Raw genomic sequence first — 20,426 nt, forward strand, 5'->3', positions numbered from 1 at the left:
CCGGTCATTTCTATATTACTTCGATCATTTTGACCGAGGATGCCAAGGCATTTACCAATTTCAAGTCGCCGCTATCGCGCTGGTGTTAAAAACATGGGGTACAATTTTTTTTACGCAAACTAATCCCAATCCTTCAAAGTGGTGTTCCAGTGTGCCACTTATTCAAAACAGCGCCACCTTACAAGCTATGAGTGAGATCGGGAACCATCATAATCCGGCATTTCGCAGGCAAACATGCTACACTGCATGCTATGTCATGAAACCGGCTTCCTTTGCTTCGATCTTCGCTCTTTATATCTTTTTTCGTATCTCATTGCAGGCATATGACTACAATTATCAATCATGATGCGAAAACTGGGGCGTCCTGAGACAGGCTTGCTCTCGATAGCGGACAGCGGTGCCATCTGGCCAGCTGCTCCTCGCATGTGTCAGTTGCGACGAACTGTTGTCAAGGGGTTTTCACTCACGAAAGCATAGTTGCGTTTAACGTGTTATTGTAAATCCAGAAAGAAATACAAAAGCACTCGCCTATTGTGCCTCAGAATTACCTACTATTGTAGGACAACATGCTAACTGCAGTGCTGTTGCGTTTGGAGGCATGGGCTTGTTTGCCGGCCACGGCGGTGGAATTTCAGTAGGGCTAAATGATTGGATGAATGAACTTTAATTGATCCTTCACAACGCGCTTTAGAACGGTGCGGGCCGTTCCCACGTCAGAAAAGAAAGGCTAAGTCTCTCTGCTGCGTCCCGGGCCTGTTGAACTGCCCATAACTGCTGTTTGAGTCCGGAGCTTGTAATAGCACTCTCCATGGCGTGATGACTTCGCCACAGCGTTGTGCGGGGCACCTCCAGAGCATATGTTTAAATCTAGCTATGTTATCGCAGAAGGAACATGTACTAGTTGTCTGTATTTCCAAATAAATCTTGTTCAATTGCGCGGAGTTAGGATACGCCCCCACCTGAGGAAGCCTGAGTGTCAAAGCCTGAAGTCTGCATATTTTTCTGTATGGTGTAAGGTACTATCTCCACGCCAGTTAAAAAAAAAAAAAAACTTCTTACAGAACATCAGCGCCGTGCCCCTAACGTTTTCTCGAAAACATCAGCGCCGTGCTCCCCTATAGCTTGGCGGTTTACTAGTCTTCGTGCAACAATGTAGGCAAACTTATGGAGATTAGGTGGGGCTCCATCAATGTCTTTGTTCCATGTGAGCTGGGAACCAAAACGTGTGTGTGGCTTGATGTCTTTGTTTCAAAGAGTCAGCAAAGCTAGTTCCGCAATTCTTCCGTAGACAAGTTGTCTAATCACAGATCTCGGGTTTCTGTATATTGTGAACCTCCTGTTATCCAGCACTGAGACCAACGTAATCGCTGCTTCCTCTGCTGTTTCAGCAACCATCATCCGGACCGTTGTCAAGTTCGTATTACTTCCCTCGTGGTTGATGCCCACTGCCGCATGCGCCTTGCCCTCGGGATTCCGGGCCACTTAGACGAATCAAGAGTCCCTGGCATGTTCCTGAGATCCTTGCAGTAGAGGCTTTGGCTTGGCCATCCTCCACCCTCGTTTTGTCTGGGTGGACATTTCGCGGGAGGTGGACAACAGTGATTTCTTCGCACTGTTGACGAGGAATGTGAATTCTGCACAAGCGATACTTGGTTTCCATAAGTGGAATTCTTAGCTCCCAAGAGATGATTCTACTGGAACGCGTGGTGGACAGCCTGGCGAATTGCACCTCCTCCTGTGCCTCTGCATTTTCTTCCAGCGTGTTGTGCACGCCGAGATGGAATGGTCTGTCCAAGCTTGTGCACATGGGAACCCTGAGAGCTCTATTAATGGCCTCTCTTTTTAACGTGCTGACCTTGTCATGCTCTGACCTCTGCCAGTTTTGCATAGCTGCAACGTAGGTGAAGTGGCCCGTCACAAGGGCGTGCACCAACATTACGAGATTATTTTCTGAGAGTCCCTGTTACCTGATGGCAGCCCGTCCTATTAGTCTGATGGCATTGTCAGTTTTTCTGGCGAGACTCGTACTCTTCAGGTATTATAGCCGTTCGACTGAATGGCTCTACTTAAAAACCGGAGGGAGTCCACCCTGGTGATCAAGATGCCTTCCCCTGTCCTAAGAGTGATGTCAATATTCTCTAATGGCTTCCACCCTCTCGGTTTGTGGCCACTGCGCTTGGGCCAGTACAGAGGCAGTTGCAATTTTAGTGAGAGCTCTGAAGACCAGTCGGTTTGAAGTAGTTTTCTTTCATTTCAGTAGCTTCCTGTGGCACAGCCTTTATTTGTTCGATCAAGCATCTCTTGCCCAGGCCTATGTGCCGCGGTGTCGGTGGTGTATGCACTAAAACTGGGCACGTGCCGCTGTCCTCGTTCTGATGTTCCAACAGCTGTGCGTTACTCTCTGCACTTCTCTTCTACAATCTGCTTGCGCTACGCTGCCCCTCTCACCTTGCAACGACGACGTAGGCAGCGTCTGAGAAGCCTAAAGCCCCTTGATCTAAGCAAACCTCCGCTCACTCCGCCCTCTCCAAGGCATTCTTTCCTTTGGTGTATACACCACCACTGCACATGCGCGTTCCCTCCCTCTCTCATTTCCTATGCTCCCCTCTCTCACTTCGCGAAGCCGAGGCAGGCAGCGTCTGCTAGTGAGTTTCTTGATTGAAAAAAAAAAAACTGACTGCTTGCGCTGCACAAGAATTCACCGATTAGTCCGTATATTGTCACGGTGCCGTGACGTGGACGAAGGGAGCAGACTGCAGGTTGGATAATAAACTGTTTATTTGGGCCTAACTTGTGGCCACGTGAAAGGACAGTCATATTACAGGGAGACGCTGGATCTGATAACGGCGAGCAGAGCGTCGGCCGTCGATCAACTGACAAGTGGCGAAGCGCGTCGGCATTTATATATTTGCCATGGAATGTTCTAGCGTTATCGCTATCGGCGATGTAGGTTCCAGAATATTCTGTAAAGTTCACGAGGTGGCCGTTTTCTCAACAAAACGATCTACTACAGCCTCGAGGCTTTTTGAACATCGTAGGCACGGTTCGCGCTGAACGTAGTGTAAGGAGATGATAACAAAACTTGCGGAAATACGTGACAGTATGTAGGCGCTGAATCTCGACCTATAATGTAGTGCAGATGATAAATGTCTCTCGTGCGTTGCTGAAGAATAAAAATTCGCAGCGTGAGCGTTTAAGCGGACAGCAGGTCTCTGTGTCTGGTTGGAGTCATCTGTCTCCCATTGCCCATTAGCAGTGATCGAGATGTTCTATTAAAAACACTGGTTCATCAATGCGTGCTCTGCACCTTTTCAGGTTTCGCTCCTGCGCAACGCCGCAATTAATGCCAGCGTTAACGTCGCTGCCATTGTAGGCGTTAGCGTCCACTGCTTCGCTTCTACACATTTATTTCTTTAGCGACAGATGGCGTGACCCTTCTGCGCATACGAGGACACTGTACATGACAAGAAAAAAAAAACGTCTTGTGATTTTGTGGCAGCGGGGATTCGATGCTAAGGTAAATTTAGTTTAAATACCGTTAGCAGCATCATTTATGGTTTGTGGTACGTTTACGTTAACGTACGTACACGTTTACGTGTGGAGAGCTAAAACATTGAAAAACATCCGTTCTCCAAAGACAGTAAACGCAAGGACATTAACGTAAATAAGTATACGTACGAGTTAAAAGCCCGCTATTATCTTTGTTTCATGAATAAAAAAGGAGAATACATTTTTGAAACACGCCTTAGTGGAGAGCTTTGAATATTTCGGCAACCTGTAGTTCCTTAACGTGCTCCTAAATTTAGATGAAAGGTCATTTAGTCCTCCTTAAAATGAAGTCGCTGCAGCCAGGATTTGAACTAAAAGTGAAAAGTATGTTATTTTTTTTGGAAACCCACTGCCAATTGTTTACAGACTGTGGCGGCGCAGCAGGTGGAACTGCCAGCGTGTCGCAGACTGGCTTTCATTTCCCCCCTCTGCACAGCCAAGAAAGACGTGGAGAGAGAGAGAGAGGAGGAGGAACATGCACTGGAATTTAGTGAGTTGAATGAACGATAAAGTGAGTTGGCATCAAAACTCTAAGCAACACGCTTCATCTCTGCATCGCTCGCGTGCATCATGAATTGGTGACCTGAACGTGATTCTCCACAATGGCCTGATGAGTGTTTCTCGTGACAGCGCTCTAGAGTACAACGTCACAAGGTGACACGTAGAGGTTTCGTGGGCCGGGTGTTCGATTTGACCATGTACACGTTGACGTCGTCGGGCCGTTGCCACCCTGTTGGAGCCAAATGTACTTTCATTCTTGTGTGGATTGATCCACGCGTTGGGTAGAGGCTATTTTCATTCCCTTTATCGGAGCCGAAACTAGTGCTCGTTCTTCTCTTAGCCACTGGCTCTATTGTATCTGGGGGTCATCATTGAGCACAACTCACAGAAGAAACCTAGTCGAGTCCACATTATTCACCAGTGTGACGAAGCTCATCGGAACATTGCGAATAAGAACGTTAGCACACCATCCGATGAGTGACGGAATGATTGAGTGATATCACCGGCAGTAGAAATCCGCGCTCACGGCAAGCGAACAACAATCATGCCTTTGCGTGGAAGCACTGTCCCTTGTACTTGGAGGCATATGCACTGCGTTGCTGCGCTGCAGCGCTTGTTTACGGCACAAGCCTGCGTCTGATCACATGACCGACAATAAGCCTACACTCCAGCTGCATCGCGCCAATGTCACATTGTGATGAAAGTTTGGTCTGCATTTTCACGACAGCCCACACAAAAATTATATGTAAGCAGCGAACTTAAGTCGTGTAGCCACATGTTTTTTCGTAATTATGCAGTACGAACATCACTACAACCACCGTACGATGGATCCTTCAAAGTTACCCGCCATTGGAAAAAGACGATTAAATTTAAAGTAGTGGCCACCAATTTTATTTATGTAGCAGTATTCAGGACCACAATCCTCGCGAGCAACAGCACTTCATATCAACTTGCCGCTTCTGGTGTTGATAATATCCATGTTTCTGATGGTATCGTTACGCAAATGTAGCCATCTGATGATATAAAACATAAGCGGCTGTTTAATGTGTGTTTGTGCGTTAATTTGTGCATATCTTCACCAACTAAGTGACACTTCGCTCATTGTAAAGGTATACAACACAGTCAGCTTGCGTGCGCATGCGTCGCATAACATCGATTCCAAAGGTACGTGCGATCTGCCGAATTTTTGACATTAGAGTTTTCTAAGAGCACTTTGTCAGTATAAACCAAGGCAGTGTTTCACATCACTGTCCCTTTATAAACTGAGCAAGGTCCAAGCTCAGCCCGACCCAAGCGCACCAGCTGAAACCCAGGCCCTATCCTAAGCCTGTAGCGTGGTACCGAAGCCTGGCCCAAGCCTGTCGTGAAACCACCTTTACATCACCGGGCCTGGCCCACGGGCCGTGCTGGGCCCGGGTTTTCGGGTGGGCCCGAGCTCATGCAGAGTTCTAGGCTGTACACCAAAGCAGCGGCCCCAAACGAATAGTGTTCTGATAGTTCCAGACCGTTTTCAGAAAGGTGCTATTAGCATGCCCTTCCACAATGCATTGATTCGGCGGCATGATATAAAAAAATAAGCAGTCGTTTCGTCCTGACCGTAGAATAGACACAGAAGGGAATGCAGTTAACCTGTCCATTCGCGAAAACTTGCGTCACTGCGAACCAGCGCCACTGGGAACCAGTGCCCAGTGACATGCTGGTTTATGGGCCCATTATCGCACTAGGAACCGAGACGCTCGAGCGGCATGATACCGAGAGGCGCAGAGTATAGACACAGTCACCGAGCTACACGGTTTTACTGCATTGAAACTGCATGTACATGCCAATGGCTGCTAATGGGAAATGAGAGACAGGAGAATTCGGCTTTTACTTTCTTACACCTTGCGTTCCGTATCTACTTTCCACCTTTAACCATCTCGAGTTCATGGTATATACTAGTTCATTATATTCATGGCACTGCGGCTCAACGCGCTAAACCTTTTTAAAACTAAGGAGGTTACAACCAGCGAGTATAACGTAGCAACAGTAGCAACCCTTTCTTGTCAGATAGTGCTCAATGTACATGCGAATGGCTGCTAATGGGGATCGCAGCGTGCACGTTAACTGAAATTGATTGATATGTGGGGTTTAACGTCCCAAAACCACATATGGTTATGAGAGACGCCGTAGTGGAGGGCTCCGGAAATTTCGACCACCTGGGGTTCTTTAACGTGCACCCAAATCTGAGCACACGGCACGTTAACTAAAAGCCGAATGCTTCTGTCGTTAATTCCCCGTTAGCAGCCATTGACATGTGCATTGAGCACTATTTTTATTGTTCAACAACGCACAAAAGAAATCTCTGACCGGCACCACCTTGGAGGTCAAAATGTATTACTTGTTACACACAACAACAGCTACGAGGGACGAACGGGTGTCTTTATAAAGAGCTTCGCCACTAAAAGCAATTCTGAACTCTTACTTCAAAGTTGGTACATTTAAATAGGAAAGAAGTGATATCGTAACAACATACCAAGTACTAAAATAGATGTGTAAGACACAGTAACGCGTAGGTGGTTATTTAGCAGCAAGCACCAGGGAAGAGCACAGTAGCACCTAGGCCAGTGGCACCCACCCCCAAACCAGGTACTTGTAAAGAAATTCCTAATTATAGAATAAAAGTTGTCTACTTCAAAAGAAAATATTAGGTGATGCAACAAAATTGCAAATGCTACCAATACATGAGTAAAAACAAATGTATTCTTGGGGATAACTTTCTGTAGCAATAAAGGGAAGCCTACGGAGCCAAAGTGGGCATGTGCCACCACTGTAGAGTGTAGTGTCACAAATGTGTCCGTATGATCCGCGTGATAATCATAAAAAACAACTATATTTCTTACTGAATATTGTTTATGAAGTGACGCTGCACGCACCAAGGTGACATGATAATTTTTTGTTGCTTTCTGAAGAGTCATTTTGCGTTTTAGCGCGGCTGAAAATGTCGCACGATTTACGTGCACCCCACAGTCAAAATCGCGTCTTCGTCTTTAGGTGAGCGCGCGTCGCCCTTCAGACATTCCGTCAGCTCACCAAAGAAGCGCGTGTCAAATCTCACTCACGAATAGTTAGTTATCTAGGAAGACGTGTCAAATTATGTGCGGAGGGATTATTTGAACACGGCTGTCCTTTGAAACACGAGCATACGCGAGCATACGCGGACTACTTTGCGGAGGAGTACAGGAGCAGTAAAGGTCCACCCGGCGTAGCTTTCCCTTCACTGAGTAGAGCAACTCTGAGCGGGTAATCTAAACATAATTAGTAATTAAAAAGTAATTTAGGAAATCAGAGTATGAGTTGGCTTCAAGACCTAAATGCCTTTCAAAAATAAGTGAACTCCTCCACCTTATTTTTGTCCTTCGCACCAGCATCCTAAAAGGCATTTGCCGAATAGAATAACAGAATGCAGTCGTCGTTTTGGAATCTTATCTGAACAACGTCTACGCCATGCTTCTACGCCACGTCATCTACGCCACGTCAATCCTGATCTGTCCACCGATAACCAGACTGCACTGCGAGCACTCTTGTTCGAGTACAAGTCTTGCTTCGCAAGTTGCTCAAAGATCCGCCAGATGTCCATCACTCAACACAGGATCATCACGTACGAAGACGCACGCCCAATACACCAGCACCCTTACCGTGTGTTGGCAAAAGAACGTGAAGCGATACGTACGGAAGTTCGCTATATGCTTGACGATGGCGTTATCGAACCATCCAAGAGCCCGTCGTCATCTCCAGTCGTGCTTGTCAAAAAGAAGGACGGGTCGGTACGCTTCTGCGTCGATTACCGAAAGCTTAACAACGTGACCAAAAACGATGTGTACCCGCTGCTGCGTATCGACGATTCACTGGATAGACTTCGTCGTGCCCATTATTTCACTTCTCTCGATCTCAAAAGCGGGTACTGGCAAATCGAGGTAGATCAGCGAGACCGCGAAAAGACAGCCTTCGTGACTCCAGATGACCTACACCAATTTCGAGCACTCCCTTTCGGCTTGTGTTGAGCGCCGGCAACTTTCCAGCGAATGAAGGACACTGTCCTCACAGGGCTCAAGTGGCAGACTTGTCTTGTCTACCTTGATGATGTGGTGGTCTTCTCTGCCACGTTCGAGCAGCATCTTCACCACCTGCGCAGCGTGCTGGAGGCTATCCGATTGGCGGACCTCACTCTAAAGCCACAGAAGTGCCACTTCGGCTATAAAGAACTACAATTTTTTGGACATGTAGTTAGCGCCGAAAGAGTCCGGCCCGATCCAGACAAGCTTGCCGCTGTTGCCGAATTACCAGCTCCTGTCGATAAGAAAGCCGTCCAGCGCTTCCTTGGTTTGTGTGCCTACTATCGCCGGTTCACTCGTGGCTTTTCACAGATAGCAGAACCTCTGACTCATCTCACAAGGGACGACACGCCGTTTGGCTGGGAAAACAAGCAACAAGCAGCTTTTGATGACCTGCGACAGCGCATGCAATCAGCGCCCGTTCTCGCTCATTTCGACGATGATGCTGACACGGAGGCCCATACTGACGCTAGTATCGTTGGGCTTGGTGCAGTGCTCGTTCAGCGTCAAGAGGACATCGAAAGGGTGATAGCCTATGCCAGCCGCTCTCTATCCCGTGCCGAGGCGAATTATTCCACTACGGAGAAAGAGTGCCTCGCAGTCGTGTGGGCAATCACCAAGTTTCGCCCGTACCTTTATGGTCGTCCCTTCCAGATAGTGACAGACCACCACGCCCTCTGCTGGTTGGCAAGCCTGCGCGATCCTTCAGGGCGGCTAGCACGTTGGAGCTTGCGGCTGCAGGAGTTTGACGTCACCATCGTCCATAAGTCCGGCCGTAAGCATGAAGACGCTGACAAACCGTAACGCGCACCCCTTCATGCCGTCAGTCAGGAAGCAGAGGAAGACGAAGGCTTCCTGGGCGTCATTAGTTCATCAAACTTGAGTGAACGGCAGCAGGATGACGCAGAGATTCGTCCGATCATTGATCATTTAGAGGGCCAAGGCACAATCATACCACGTCATTTATCCCGCTCGTTGACGTCGTTCTGCCTGCGAGACGGTGTGCTGTACAAGAAGAACGCTCATTCGAACAACCGTGCCTACCTCCTGGTGGTTCCTCGAGACATGCGAGACGACGTCCCCTTCGCTTGCCATGACGAACCCACATCCGGTAATCTGGGCTACTCACGGACACTTGCCAGAGTGAGCGAGAGGTACTATTGGCCAGGACTTTCGGCAAGCGTCAAGAAGAACGTCAAGAGCTGTCGAGAATGTCAGCGCCGAAAGCGACCATCTTTTAAGCCAGCTGGTTTGTTTCAACCCATTGAAGCACCTTGCACGCCATTCGACCAAGTTGGCATGGACATTCTCGGGCCATTTCCCCTGTCTGCGGACAGCAACAAATAGGTGATCATGAGTTCATTTAGGGCATCATTTACGTCCACCTCATAACGTTGTGCTGATTTCAAAGAGACATATCAACGATTCTCATTCGCGCTTCGCATATCATCGATTCCACTATACGTGGGATCTGACAATTTTTCATTTAGGGGTCATCAGTCGGTATTGGAGCCCCATTGCATTGCACAGGGCTCAGAAACTGCAAGTCAGCAGAGTCACCTAAGCTCAGCCCTGCAGCAACAACGTTATTGTCTTCTTCCATTCGTGCCTTTTTAGTGGTTAGGTCAGAGTGGTATTGTCATACCCGCGACTATATAAAACCGAACAACTTGACAATTGACCCTAGAGATTTACGTACAGAGGGTCCATTTTCTTAAGAAATTTGAAGCGTTTGCGCACATCTGTGGCAAAATACTTGACTGCTATGCTTCGTTTGGTTCCGACTTCGGCTCAAGCCTATGAATTTTTTTTCCATTTTGCATCTATCATTCTTTTGACGGAGAAGCTTACGCAAAGTTTGCCTAACATCAACAGCAAAGTTTTGCTGACATCTAAGGCATTCGAGTTACTAAACTATTGTGCACACTTTCGGCTGTGACAGCGATGTCATGTTCCATGTCACATTGATGGACTATCACTGACTACGTGCTCGTGTGTGTGCTGTGCTGTCTTTCTTTCTCCTTCCTCTCTTTTTTGAAATCTCCACCATGGCGTTTTAATCCGTAGGACAGCAAACCAGTTATTCCCGTGGGCACGGACCTCCTTACCGTTCCTTTTTTTACTAATTTATTCTCTCTGTTGATCCCACACTTTGCTCTTATCGAGTGTCATTACAAACCAACACTTTAGAGAAATGACGGGAATAAATCTGTGCTCATGTTCTGACTTGCAGAGCCTGCTTAGGTCTTCATCTCGCTTCCTGAACCACGCAACCGTTGGCCTCGTGTACTTCAAGCACGTGACCATCAACTTCCCGAACACATGGCCCAATAGAAGTAGCGTGCGCCGATTATTGTGTTCATTCGAGATAAGCGACGCCCGCTTCGACCTCCCTGGGTCAAAGGTGCAAGAACGGCCCTTCACGACGCAGTGGAGACCATGTGGAAAGCCCAGAGAGTACATCCAACTCACATCACCGTAGCAAGCCGAACTGAAGGATTCAACAACGAAGACATTTGGGAATTCCGGTATGTATCAGCTGCCGGGTCACCTATTAGTGCAGGATCAAGAAAGCGACAGCCGTGAAGCTTCGAAGTTTCAAAACTACTACCGTGAAAATTGTACAAATTAAGAGGGAACACTTAGCAAGTGAAATACCTCGCGTTTATTTTCTGGTTTTGCGAGGGAAGTCGCATATCTTTACGGTGTTGTTGTCGGGCTACTTCATCATTGGTGGTGTTTCTGGGAACGATACTGTAATAAAATGAAGAAGCTGGTCAATATAATGCAGACTATATTCCTTTGTTCAAATAAAAAGAAACCAGAGGTTTCTAAAACAAGTCCCACGCTTAGGAAGATGCTGCATTCAAACGCAGTGCGTTAAGTTTATTACTGCAAAAAGAAAAGTAATATATTTGTAGTTTGCTCGTCATGCTGCTTTATCGGTTGCCTTGTAAACATTGCCTTAGTGTTCCTGATGTAACGGGATGATGAATTGGATAAGCGTATCAGAGTTATAAATATGGTTGTGAAGTGCCTTTATGCACATATTGAACGGTATTGCAATTGGTCCGATCAATCGTTGACGACAAAAAAAATTAGAGTGATTTCATGAACACGTGACTAACATTTAGCTCCTCTCAAGTTGTTGCTTCCACCACTCATTAGAGAACTCATTCATTCAACATTTTTAATCAGATACTTACGTCACATACCGAAAAATTATACCTCCTCTTGCCTAGCTACATTAAGTGATCAGGTAATCATTCACGGATCAATCCAGCAGGAACCGAAACGTCCCCCAAAACTAAAAATTCTCACTTTTACAACGAGAGCTGTTATGAGATTAAAACTCGGGTGTTGCGCGGCGCCGTATTTGTTCGCCGTCGGTGTGCGTAACCACTGTGGCACAAAGTAAAAAAAAAGACTTCGTACTGTGGACACACAAAGGCTCGAACTCTGGTCCGCTGCATGTGAGCCCAGTATTCTACCACTGAGCTGCGCCGGTGCTTGTGACTTGTTCGAAAATTTGCCTTAGTCAGGCTTGATGTCGGAAAAGCAATCGCGTTAGTACGACTGATAAGGCGTTTTAAAACAGCGAAAGAACAACCAGTCATCGCACAATGCGAATAGCGTAACGAGTGGGTCGCCTAATTAATTCTCCAACCCATTACAATATCTTTTTATTATTCAGCTATTAACCACTTCAGGTATAATTCCTCATCGTCGTCAGCCACTGCATGATCAAGTGGTACAAATTGCCTTGCAAGTGTTTAGCGGATACCACGTTTCTCAAAAGAATGAAGAAGAATAACATAGCAAATATATCACTTTAGACCCACCATTACTTCTGTCTCAAATCGCATATGATAGCCTGCATCGCTCCCTGCTCAGATATACTCTTTTTTGATTTTCGGCTTTTCTTTCTATATACTTTTTTCAGCCCAAAATTACGTTGTGTTTGAAAAACCTTAAGCCTTTTAGTTAAGATCCTGCCGCCCGGTTCTTGGCTGATCCCCCTTTGTGGGTGTGCGCCAGAGTATCAAGGATCATCATCATCATCATCATCATCATCATCATCATCATCAAATGCTGGCCTTTACTACCCAAAAAGTTCTAAATATAATACCGTAGTGGGTACCCAGCAAGTGTACTTGCAGCATTTACTCAATGAGTGTTCAGAAAAGGCCCTGAAAAGCCGCTTCCCTATACAGCTTTCGCTGTGACTGGGCTGTGCCTTCCGTGCCAGCCTGGCGTGTTTCTTTATATGAAAAGGAAGATCACAAATGTATAAACAGGGAGCTTAAAGGGTTCGTGAAACGTTCTTCAAAACTTTTAAACTACGCGTCTTTTCATAATCCTGGCTGTCCATTTTATCCTATGCTTCGATTTCTTTGATCGTCTGTGTTCACCGAATACATGAAAAAAATTACGGCATATTCACGGGGTGAATGATGATGGATGGGCGAAGCTCCGGAGGGATTCATCGGTAAACTGTGAATCTTCCGTGTAATTCGCCCAGTCGATCATCATTTAAAGACGTGAGAAACGCTGTGTGTGTATATACACAAATCAACTTTTATTTGTTTTTAGACGATGGATGGCTTGCGATGTCCCTTGCCTCGCGCGCTCGCACATCGGGATTCTGTCTGCGAGCGCACGCTGCTGCCGCCTTGCGCTCTCTCCGCTGTGCAGCCTTATCCATCCGGCGACTCCGAGCGCGCGCCAACAGCGAACGGATTTTATTACAACGCTCCCCCTAGCGTACGTCGCCGCACTAAATCGAACGATTTCCTTCAACCAATGACACGCGCCATATGTGACATCATTCCTATTTTATAAGATCTCGCGTCTTTCATCAACTACAAGTACCGCTTTCTAGTTTATAACATCTTGCATCTTTTCATCATCAGCTACAAGTACCACCATCTAGTAAACACTACAAGAACTAAACGAGAGGTGGCTACATACAGGAGACGGTACCGCCATCTAGTGAACACTGCAAGAACTAAACTAGAGGTGGCTACATACAGGGGATGGTACCGCCATCTAGTGAACACTGCAAGAACTAAACTAGAGGTGGCTACATACAGGCTACAGGGGACGCACAGCCCACGCCCTAAGGAGCTTCGCCCCTAAAAAAGCACAGTTTTGATTTACCAGCTCACGTTACCATCAACTGTGCAGCTGACGTCACTTTGAGACAACCAATGAACTATATCTGTCGTCGGCAAAACATGGTGACGCAGGGATGTTTTGGAGCCTTAGTTGACCGTGGTTCGTAGCGTCATACTGTTTGGCGCCGTCACCACCACCCGGCCTTTCCGAACTACAGCGTCGTCTGCTTGAGCAGAGTCAGTATTTGGTCTTTGAGCCATACTCCTACGCACCCAGGCGAATTCAAGATCGGCTATCGTCAGAGCAAAGCAGTGGCGGCGGCGACGACGGCGAAGAAGCCTGCGCCCTGAAAGCACTCGTATCGAGACCGCGTGGCAGACCCTCCACTCGCGGAAGCCACGACCATGAGCCTCCCCTCTGTGAGCCCATACTATCGGTAGTCGTCGCGGTTGATAGCTCGAATCACTGATCTGCACTGTGGCTCCCTGGGCAGCTTGTGAGAGCGAACGGTGTTTGCAGTTCAATAGCTTGTGCGTGCGGCACTGTCTGACGACGAACACGGTTGGCGTAGCGAGAACTAAGCGCTGGACACATGATGCGATTCAGCATGCGATCCGGTGTGCGACGCCGGAGGATGCGAGGTTCGACGATTCACGACACATGAGGCGAACGAGCCATCAGCACTCGGGCTCCACCAACGTACGGCACATCAGCGTGCAAACTCGGAACACATCATATCCTCCTTGTCAAGCACAAAATAAACAACCTCACACAGTCATGCTTCATTTTTAATAGTATTGCAGACAAAGCTACGTATTCGGAAGCGACAAATATTGCCACAGCACACATTCGTTTTAGACTTCGAGCGTATAGGCCTAGCTCGTTTTCGTGAGCTCATTGTCAAACGCTTTCTTTTTCCGACACGATGAAAACTTGTACACTTATATGATGCTTTGCCCATGAAAATGATTTTCTTGACGGCTTCGATGTAAAGAGCGAAGGTGGGAACGAAGCCGGCTGGTTCGCCGAGACTGCCAGGACCATGGTTTGTTTACCTACGAGATGGCGTTCAATCACGGCTGGATATCTCTATTGTTGCTCGGAACCAGCGTTGTCCTGCAAAAATAGCACACTTAAATCATCAATTTATTCAATTATGAGTTACTTTATGTCAAAACAGTTTATCCAAAGTTTTTAATGCTGTCAGCAACGACGATATCTACAAAAAGTTGGCAGATTTCACCTCCTGTGGGACTCGATGATATGCGAAGCACGTATGAGGAAGGTTGATATGTCAGTTTGAAATGAGCACAACGTAGCGAGGCAGATCTAAATTATGCCATACATTACTTTTATGTCATGATTATCAGGATTCGACGTGCCATTTACCTTCGTCGTCTATTCGTGTCATACGATACCAAATATGGCACATGTGGAGCTAGCGAAACGCCGCGAGCGCTTTATTAGTGTATGATGTAGTCATGTTTTACATGACACTCATATCAAGATTATAATTTTTAGAAGTGTCATTTACCTTAGTCATTCATTAACGTTACGTAATACCAAATTTAGTATTCGTGTAACTAGCGAAACGGCCGTGAGCACGCTATGAGCGTAGCATGTAATGTTTCAAATGGCACGCCTGCTATTTATATCATATTTCTACGTGCCATTTACCTTTGTCATTTATTCCTGTCACACGATATAAATTTGGTATATCTTAAACTAGCGAGACGGCTGCGACCATGCTATGAGAGTAGCATGTAGTCATGTTTTACATGACACTCATGCCATGAATAACATGTTTTCACCTGTCATGTATTTCTGGCAACTTTTGACGTGACTTAACACCAACTGTGTTTTATGTAAAGTAAGCGAAACAGCCATGAGCGCATCATGAGCGTGGTATGTAGTCATGTTTTTAAATAATACGCGTCACATGATTATGATGTTGGCACCAGTCAAGTACCTTCGTCGTATATTCACGTCCCGTAATACCAAATTTGACATATTTGAAGCTAGCGAAACGACCGCGAGTGCACCATGAGCGTCGCATGTAGTCATGACTCATGACTAGTCATAATCTGAAAATGGCATGCATGTCAAGATTTACACATTGGGGTCTGCCACCTGCGTTCACCATGCAGTCATGTCATACCATACCACTTTTGCAAAATGTCACATGAACAAAACCATTGCAAGAGCCACAAGACCATGAAATGTAAATTATGACATTCATGACATACATGTCACGATTTTCATTTTATGACTACTCAATTATGTTTTCCATACAGTCATGATATGCTATACCATTTGTGGTATTGATAGCATTATCGAGACGGCCTGGAGAGCTAAAAGTCGTAGGTGGCTAGATAGATAGATAGATATGCTCAAAGTCGCCGAAGCTCACCAAGAAATGCTCCGCATTTATAACCAGGGTGATCGAAGATATCGCATCGGTGAGGAACAAGTTTTCGACGGGTGCCCACCAGTGGCGCCCCTTGTCACGCTCTCTTAGAGTTACTACATGTTACCTTTAGGTAGCAGAGTTGCGCCAAGGTACGCCATCTTGGGTTCAAATGTCTTGCGGAAAAGCCACTAACCACCCGCGTAGGAGCAACGCTCGTTCTTCAGAGTGCTACATAGTCTCTCAGTATTGAGGGATTATGGTACTAGCATTGCTTTATTTATTTTTTCGCTTTCTTTATTTTTTTTAAAGTATGAGTGAAACTCGGATGATTTGGTCAGACCTAGAAGCGTTGATTTGATGCCTACGTTCTTGGTGTGTAATAATAAAACGAAGTGCGTAGCTCATTCAACCAGTGAGATACATAATTATGGTTGGTTACACTAGCTTCACCTTTTCCGCTGTTTTTCCCATTTACGTATATGAAATTATTTTTGCACTTTTGAACGCAATGCAACCAGTTATGGATGACATTTTTTCATCATGTAGCACTCATTCGTTAACTGTGTGAGAGAGCCAGGTGTAGTTTATCGCCTTCAACTGAATTGAGCTGAACAGCGATCGAGAGTACCCATGCGACGCCCATATTACGCACGGCTCTCTATTGCGCTCGTACTACAATCGCGGCTCACGACAGCTGATGTGAAACAACAGCCGATGTCGACCACGCTTGATCCACCCGAAATCATCGTAGCGTTGGCTTCTCCGCAACGCATTTGAACCCCTTATGACCACGTGATTGCGCTTGGCGAATAGCGGCGCTGAGGTCCTGTAGGTGCAGCGAGCGGCGCAAGGAAAACAGTGGCGCAACTCTGCTACCTAAAGGTAACATATACAGACACTCTATGCTCTCTCGCTGCGATTTTCTTCGGCCTCCAGACATTTAGACAGTTGGATGCACGCTCGACAGATCACTCATTGCAACTGCGCAGCATAAAAATCCGCGCGAAAACTTCTCTGTTACTTTACCTTTTCTAGATTTCTACAAATTAATATTTTGGTGCCAAAGAAAGCGAATGCTGTGTTTGTAAAATCGCTTGCGTTGACGTTTCACTGACATCACATATTAGTGCCTATGGCGCCTATAGTTGCGCATGATCGCAAGCAATCTCCAAATAACTGTGATTTCAAACAGGTCTCTATATTTACAGAATGGTTATTGTGTCCAAATATTTCGAAATTGGTATGTCTAATCCTTAATAAGTCAGGAGAAATTGCAACGGAGAAGTTTCATTGTCGTTTCCCGACCCTTTTAAGAAATCCTGCCTTTCTTTATAGGTTCACTTCTTGTCACGTTTTGTTTAAACTAATTGGTCCCTTTTTAAAACGGAATCGCGCAAGCTAAACAAATTATATATTGGCACAGTTTTCGTTAAAAAAATATCCCATGTCACCCTGGTTTAACCATAAGCTGAAGAATATAAAAAATAGGCATTTCAAGCAAGAAAAAAGTTCGCACGAGACGCGCGCAAGGGCAAAATATCGCACTACCGATGAGAAATACGACGCTATCCTAGCCCAGACATAAAGCCTTTTTTTCACAGTGCCTCAAACTTCGCCATTTAACCCAAAACAGTTTTCTAGAATTATCAATTCGAAACATCGCAAATCATCTGTGTACCTCGAAGACGACACCAGAAATACCGTTCCAGATGTCGTAGTCGCGGACATCCTAAATTCCATGTTCTCCTCTGTTTTTACCAAAAGTTCATTTCACCATAAGTTCTTATTACCAAAAGTTTCCACTCGTGAATCAACCCATTTTTTCAGATATCACATCTTTACCCTAAGATATTGCGAAAATATTCAATTCACTAAAGCTAACTTCATTCCCAGGACTCCATGGCATCAACTCCGAAATGTGAAAAATACCAAGATCGTAACCAGTGTTAATCTGTGTCATACTTTTAAACTATCATTGTCCTGCAGCACCCTGCCACAAGATTGGAAGTTGTGTTTCAGTTCCTATGAAAGGCCCCTCAAGCTACCACCTGAACTCTCTAACCAGTGCATGCTCGAAAATCAAGGGTTATGGCATCTATACCCAAACTCCCAATTTTCCAAAATTTGTGAACCTTTTTCAATCCAACATGGGTATCGAAAACGTTTTTCTTGCGAAACCCAATCGCTCTATTTGCACTGGTTTTTTAACAGAATGCACAGTAACTTGAGCGAAATGCCACGAACAGGGCCTGGATTCAAGCTTAATGACAGTGCCTTCTTTTCCCGGAAGCTCATATGCTTCACTCCATAGAATGCTAATGACGGCAACTGACAAGCTTCCTATTCGGAAACACTAATTTATTGTACTAATTTTATGCGTATAAGCAGGCTTACAAAGAAAATATCAAGCTAAATTGAAAATTATGGAACGAATTTAAGAGGCGCTACCCGATCTAACACCTCAGAAACATAGGCGTGGTAGTCGCATGGTTTCGAGTACATAATTTATTACTCAGGAATAAATGGTCTTGCCCTAAATAGTTCCTTTGAATGAAAGAAAGATTTGCGATATAAATTATATTAGTCTTATTGTGAAACTACTGAGCAAGCTATATTATCTGGGTTTTATGTTCCAAAGGCATGACATGATTATGGGAGACGCCACTGTTAGGGCTTGATAAAAAAACGGATGGATGTGGCTGTACCCTTCAGATCAGGTGGCGGCTAACGCCACTTAGCCGTAATACCTAGTGAACTAATTATTAGACTTATCTTTTTTTTCTTTGAATAGTGAAGTTGAGGACTGGTACTTTCCAGCGAAGGGTTTGATTTTCACTCGTGCCTTTACTTTAGCCACCAATCAGATAACCTTCTAGTTAATTCTACCCGCTTAAAGTCTATTTTGTGCTTTGACCCAGTGCTTTGAAAAAATCTGTGCCATCATCCTGAACTATAGGGTGAAGCCCTTTACAGAACATTATCAAGTTTTCGGCAGTTTCCTCCTCCTCTCCACATGCACTGCATACCGTGTCTACCCCTTCGTATTTGGCCCGATATGTCTTGGTTCGCAATACTCCCGTCCTGGCCTCAAACAGTAGAGAACTACCCCGACTGTTATCATATATCCTTTCCTTGGCAATTTTCTGCCTAAAAGTTTGATAGATCTCTAGTGCGGACTTCCTAATCATGCCAATTTTCCACGTGTCAGTCTCCGTTTCCTTCACTTTCTTCTTAACCGATAGTTCTTTTTGCTTTAGCCACCTGCTGTTTTCTAAGTATTTACCAGTCAAATTCCTGGTTTGCTTCCTCCATTGTGTATCCACATTCTTGATGTACAAGTAGCTGAAAACCTTCCTAGCCGAATGCTCCTCCCTCATTTCTCTCAATCGATTTTCAAATTTTATCTTGCTGCTAGCTTTCCTGCCCTCAAATGATCTCCATCCCATATCACCTCGTACTCCCTGATTTCGTGTATTCCCGTGAGCTCATAAAGCAAGCCTACCGATTCCACGTTGCTTAATTTCTAATCTTGCTTGAACTTCTGATCTCATGCACAAGACCGCATTGCCGAACGTCAGCCCAGGAACCCTGACCCCTTTTCATATTCCTCTCACAACATCATACCTATTGTAAGTCCACAGTGCCCTATTTTTCATCACTGCTGCATTCCCGTTACCTTTAGTTGTCACGTATATTTCGTGTTCCCTAAGGTACTCGGTTCCATTGCTTATCCATACGCCCAGGTATTTGTATTTATCTCTAGCATGACTTCCTGTATCCTAAGCTCACAACATTCATTATCATTAAACTCATGACTGCTGATTTTTTCTAACTGAATCTGAAATCTAACCTATCTCCCTCATTACCGCAGATGTCCATCAATCTGTGCAAATCTTCCTTGTTGTCGGCTACTAGCACTATATCATCTGCGTACATTAATGCTGGTCGTGCCTGATCAATGAGTTTTCCTTGTTTGACGAAAGAGAGGTTGAACTCAAGTCCACTTCCCTCTAATTTGGCCTCTCATCTTTGTAGGTACGTCATGAATAACAAGGGTGACGACACCCCTGCCTAAGCCCCCGTTTCACCTATGTGGGCTGGGATACCTCTTTTTCCCACTTTATAACTACCTTGTTATTTTTATCGATTTCCTTTAAAAGAATAATGACTCCACCTTCCACCCCTAGTGTGTCCAGTATTCCCCACAAGTCCTCTTGAACTACGTTATCGTACGCTCCCTTGATATACGAAAATGCTAGCCTCAAGGGCCTGAGTTCCTTTTCTGCTATTTCGATGCACTGCGTCAGTGAGAACAGATTGTCTTCCAACCTCCTGTGTTTCCGAAACCCATTCTGCAGTTCCCCCAGCACCCCCTCACCCTCTATCTATGCCTGCAGTCTTTCCTTTATAATCTGCATCGCCAGCCTGTAGATCACTGATGTCACTGTTATAGGATTGTAGTTGTTTATGTCAGCTTTGTCCCCCTTTCCTTTATAGATCATGCTCATCCTACTAAGTTTCCATCCATCGGAGAGTTCACCATCGATAATTGTTCTGCTCACTGCCTCTCAAAGTCTGTTTAGACTTCGGACCCGATGTCTATATATGCATAATTGGAATGCCATCTGGGCCTGTTGATGTACTACGTAGAACGCTCTTTTCAGCCCGTTCCCACTCTCGTTGTGAACATGGAGCCATTGGGCCACTTGATCCATCCTTGTCTATTGTGGTGCATAAGTTGGAGCTTGCCGACATGT

At 45.6% G+C, this 20,426-nt stretch overlaps 1 protein-coding gene and 1 long non-coding RNA gene across 4 annotated transcripts in view; one reads left to right on the plus strand and one right to left on the minus strand.

Annotated features, from left to right (window-relative positions):
* The window catches only part of LOC142769374 (calcium-activated chloride channel regulator 1-like), a 101,314-nt gene that overhangs the window by 63,064 nt on the left and 17,824 nt on the right, over window positions 1–20,426 (plus strand). For 2 of the 3 annotated variants that reach the window (XR_012885805.1, XM_075872562.1), the window contains exon 2: window positions 10,375–10,669. Coding sequence is in view for 2 of the 3 variants with exons in the window: in XM_075872562.1 (XP_075728677.1) it covers window positions 10,581–10,669 (89 nt within the window). In the remaining variant the exon portion in view is untranslated. Of the gene's footprint in view, window positions 1–10,374; window positions 10,928–20,426 lie in introns of those variants that run through there. The other variant, XM_075872561.1, reaches the window with a different exon arrangement.
* LOC142769375 (uncharacterized) overlaps window positions 14,030–20,426 on the minus strand; it is a 59,698-nt gene continuing 53,301 nt past the window's right edge. The window contains exon 2 of the long non-coding RNA XR_012885806.1: window positions 14,030–14,375. This is a non-coding gene — a long non-coding RNA (uncharacterized LOC142769375). The remainder of the gene's footprint in view (window positions 14,376–20,426) is intronic.

The sequence above is a fragment of the Rhipicephalus microplus genome, chromosome 8 (assembly GCF_043290135.1).
Source record: "Rhipicephalus microplus isolate Deutch F79 chromosome 8, USDA_Rmic, whole genome shotgun sequence".
NCBI classification, from domain to species: domain Eukaryota; kingdom Metazoa; phylum Arthropoda; class Arachnida; order Ixodida; family Ixodidae; genus Rhipicephalus; species Rhipicephalus microplus.